The 4629-nt window shown below is 38.7% G+C and overlaps 1 protein-coding gene across 1 annotated transcript; it reads left to right on the top strand.

Annotated features, from left to right (window-relative positions):
- Positions 1-237: 237 nt before the first annotated feature.
- Positions 238-3138, top strand: LOC102429804 (nesprin-1-like; the record flags this gene model as incomplete). The annotated part of the gene is made up of 3 exons (XM_006109068.3): positions 238-411; positions 2355-2546; positions 3084-3138. Coding segments are annotated over 3 exons (421 nt in total), but the record flags the coding sequence as incomplete, so codon positions are not given.
- Positions 3139-4629: the final 1491 nt, after the last annotated feature.

Raw genomic sequence — 4629 nt, 5'->3', positions numbered from 1 at the left:
GGGAAAGATTTTTAAAAACATGAATCTTGAGACTCATCTCCAGAAATTCTGATTTATTGCTCTGGTATGAGGCCAAGGATAGTTTTTTGTGTGTGTGTTTTGTTTTGTTTTTGTCTTGCTTTTGAAGTTTCATAGTTGATTCTGGTGAGCAGCCAGAGATGAGATCATTGTTCTTGTGTTGAATCCTAATGATTTTACCTTCGGGCGATCTATGTGACCTTCTGCTTAACTCATTAGGAGAAGTTAAATGATCAGCTGGAGGAACAGAGGCAGGAACAGGCCCTGCAGAGGTACCGCTCTGAAGTCGACAAGCTGGACCACTGGCTCTTAAGCACTAAGGCCACTCTGGACGTCGCGCTGGGCACCTCCAAGGAGCCCATGGACATGGAGGCCCAGCTGGTGGACTGCCAGGTACGGAAATGACCTTGAAGGAACATGTCAACATCACGAAGCAAATTTTCAGATGTGAAAACATAATGGTAAAAAGGCTTGATAGGGATATACGATTTTTTTCCAAGCCATATACTTCACATATTTAGAGAGTAGGCAAACAATGCCTTATAAAAGCTTAAATGAAATTCAGACTTCAACTCAGTCTTTTGAAAAATTTTACCAGTAAGTTCCCAATTTTAGAAAATCTTCAACTTCCTAAAGGAAATTGTTAAAAGATCATAGATACCAAAACACTTATAGTGCCTGTATTTGGTGCTAATAAGACATTCAGAGCCAGTGAGAAGAATTGGTGTCAGTGCATCAGACTGTGGATGAATACAGCAGGAGGTGTCCCTAGGTGCTCTGTTGCAATTTTTGTTCTAATTCTGATATTTAATTTTTACAAACTTGGTCAAACTGTCAGTTTGAGGCAGACAGACTGAACACAAGAAGGTGTCTTTGGAGCAGAGAATATCCTTTCTCTGATGTGAGGTCCCTAGGAATTAAGGTAGATACAATGACATTAAGGTTTTCATTATATTATTACTAGAGGCCCGATGCACAAAATTCGTGCAAGGGGCTCGGCCCTCGCAGCCACAGTGGCTTGCCTCGGCCCTTGCAGCCTCGGCTTCATCTGGAAGGTCATCTGGAAGGACATCCGGGAATGACATCTGGAGGTCGTTCAGCTGTCGGGCCTAATTAGCATATTACACTTTTATTATTATAGATTGTCTTACCTCTATGTCATGAAAAATTTCAAGCACACACGTAAGTATGGAGAATAGATAATGAACTCCCTGTGCCAATCATTGAATTTCAAAGATTATCCACATATTGTACTTCACACATGGGTGACGGATGTTTTAAAAGCTCTTTCATTTAACTAACTAGCAAGTTTCTAGAAAATCCTACCTAATCTGCAGGGTTAAGTATCAGTAAGCATGACTTCATATTTATCCGGTTTGACATCAGAGGAAATACACAAAAGGTGGGGAATGATACATCCTTATGTACAAACCGTTCATTGATGAACATTGTCTTTTTTTAAAAATAGGTAGTATTCCATTTTGGCCATTCCTTTTATGATTTGATATTTATTGTAGTATTGACTATTATAATTTGAATTTTTTATTTCCTTAGGCAGTTTACCTATGTGTATTGAAGGCATTGTTCTTCTCTGCTTTGATGCTAAACAATAGAGAGCTACATGCCAGTGTTTTCTATTCTTTAGACCATCTTTTTTTATTAAAGTTTCTTTCTGAAGAGACATCTATTTTTAGCATTTCCTTTTAGCATTTGAAATTGCCACATGCACTTCAAAATATGTTTGTCATTACTCCCTCCACTCCCTTCGGATACCTCTATTTTTATCATTATACATAAAGTCCATAATTCCAATGATATATTTCAGGACCTTTTACAAAGTACTAAAATCATCTTTTGGCAATATTTTTAGAATCTAGAAGCATATGGAATCACACAAATATATAACACTTCCTTAGTCAATTTAAATCTAGTATTTGAGCCAGGTGTATAATTACAATGGGGGCTATTACACAGAATTGGGGCCACATTATGACGTTTGGGGCTCTGGGCACTTTGCTTCCATGGGTCCCGTCTATAAAAATGGTCTTTTTCTCCTCATCTTGTTGCCTATCTAAAGTGGGCTTCCCATGTGTTTTTTTTCCATATATTTTTATTATATAATATCTAATCTTTAAATAAGAGAAAAACTTAGAAGCTCAAGGTATTTTTAAAAATCTGTATATACTGTTCAAGGCTGTAGGGAACCTAGGGAAAAAAAACCCTGAAGACATTCTTTGGATGAAAGATGTAAGGAAGTGTTGTGTCTCGCTGCGGGAAATGGTCTTTGTAGAGGCCGACAGGGTGTGTGAGTTTCACCCTTATTTCTGTGCTCCCAGAACATGCTAGTGGAAATCGAGCAGAAGGTGGTGGCCCTGTCGGAGCTCTCTGTCCACAATGACAACCTGCTGCTGGAGGGCAAGGCCCACACGAAGGACGAGGCTGAGCAGCTGGCGGTGAAGCTGAGAACCCTCAAGGGGAGTCTCCTGGAGCTTCAGAGAGCCCTGCACGACAAGCAGCTGAACATCCAGGTGAGGCTCCAGCCCCTAGTGTGGCGATGCTGCAAGGACCGCCGGATCCTTGTGCGTTGCTGGCATGCCTTTTCTGAGCCCATCCATATAAAGCAGCGGTTCTCAACCTGTGGGTCGCGACCATCGGAAAACACATATAGCATATCAGATATTTACATTACGATTCATAACAGTAGCAACATTACAGTTATGAAGTAGCAACGAAAATAATTTTATGGTTGGGGGTCACCACAACATGAGGAACTGTATTAAAGGGTCTCGGCATCAGGAAGGTTGAGAACCACTGAAGGAAAAGGTGGGGAGTGATACATACTTATGTACCTACCTGCATTACACAAACTTTGGCATAGATTTTCAAATAGGTTTTATAAGGACTGTTTAAATCTGTAGACCTGAAGGTTGCAGTGTAGGAAAAGAAAGAAATAGCAAAATCTAGCAAAGACACAATTTAAAAAAATGTAAACGTGGTTCATAAATCAAGGTATCCTATAACATTTTCACATTTTTCTTTTATTCCTCCTACATTCTACTTTTCAGATATACCTAGACTTTTATTTAGGACCCACAACTTTAGGCTTGTCATGTATTCCAGGTGAATTGAACATTTTTACTATCATATAGTGACCTTAACATTCCTTTATAGTGATTTTTGTTTTATATTACTAGAGCTTTTGGTAGGTAATATTTGCCTAGTTTATATTTTAACTTTCCTTTGATTTTACCTTTTCTGTGTTCTTATGTTGTAGATTCGCTTCTTGTAAAGAACATTTAGCTATATTTTGTTGGTTTGAAATATTTTATTTAATCAGAAAAATCCATTATTTTTAAAGGATAGTTTAGTCCATTTATATTTATTGTGATTACTGATATGTTTAAACTTATATCACCAACTTTTTGTTTTCTATTTTTTCTGCTCTATTATTTTTATTCCTTTTAACCTTTGTTTTAACTATCTGAGAGCTTTCCTTTGCTTTTTTGCCCTATACTTTTTACCACGCATATCTAATAAATTCTAAGTTTATATCTTTTTTTAAAAATATATTTTATTGATTTTTTACAGAGAGGAAGGGAGAGAGATAGAGAGAGAGAAACATCGATCAGCTGCCTCCTGCACATCTCCCACTGGGGATGTGCCCGCAACCCAGGTACATGCCCTTGACCGGAATCAAACCTGGGACCTTTCAGCCCACAGGCCGACGCTCTATCCACTGAGCCAAACCGGTTTCGGCGACTCTAAGTTTATATCTTAATCTCTCTCCAGATCCATATAAGAGAACCCTAAAACACTTTTACTCAGATTTCTCCCCAGGCAACTTTCATACTGTTATTGTCCGCAATCACAGACAATTGAATAGGTAGGAAAATTGTTATTGATTGGATAAAGGAAAAGCAATTAACTGGTGATAGCATTCTCAAGGCAGTGATATCTGAAAAATTCCTTCAAGGCTAGTAGGGAGTGGTTCAATAAATTTAAGAAAAGAAGTGTTTATTTATATATTAAACAGTACATTAGACAGGTATATACGAAAGGTTGAATCAGAATCATTTGGGGGTCTGAAATGGATTGATTCAATTTATATTATTTCTAATGGGAAAAAATGATTCAGTTTTCGAACAAACCGCTTCTCGAACAGCCTCTTGGAATGAATTAAGTTCGAGAAACGAGGTTCCACTGTAACTCAGTGGAGGAAAACCTGATGAAAAAGACGTGAGATTGCAAGAACCAACTTGTGTAGGAGGGAGAAGATAGGATCCAGTATCAGGAGGGAAGGGGACACCCATATTTGAGTGCAGATGCTGGCAGGGGACGGGCCACTAAAGTCGTGGTGGGAATTCAATGGCCGTTCACTGTGATTGCTTCTTTTTTCTCAGTGTAATGATTTTTTCAGATGAACCTACCTATCTTCAGTTCTCTGTTAACGGCATTATTATATGATTGAAAACATCAAACCTAATCAATAGAAAACTATTAGAAGCAATGGATTCTTCTCTGGGATAGCTCATTTATGAAGCTCCAGCTGGGCCCTGCCCCCTGAGGCAGGTAGGAATGGAAGGGACAGAGGATTGGTCCAAGGGCGTATCG

Source organism: Myotis lucifugus, unplaced genomic scaffold, assembly GCF_000147115.1.
Source record: "Myotis lucifugus unplaced genomic scaffold, Myoluc2.0 scaffold_5441, whole genome shotgun sequence".
NCBI lineage: Eukaryota > Metazoa > Chordata > Mammalia > Chiroptera > Vespertilionidae > Myotis > Myotis lucifugus.
The sequence above is the reverse complement of the archived record's forward strand: the minus strand, read 5'-3'. Positions and strand labels throughout refer to the sequence as shown.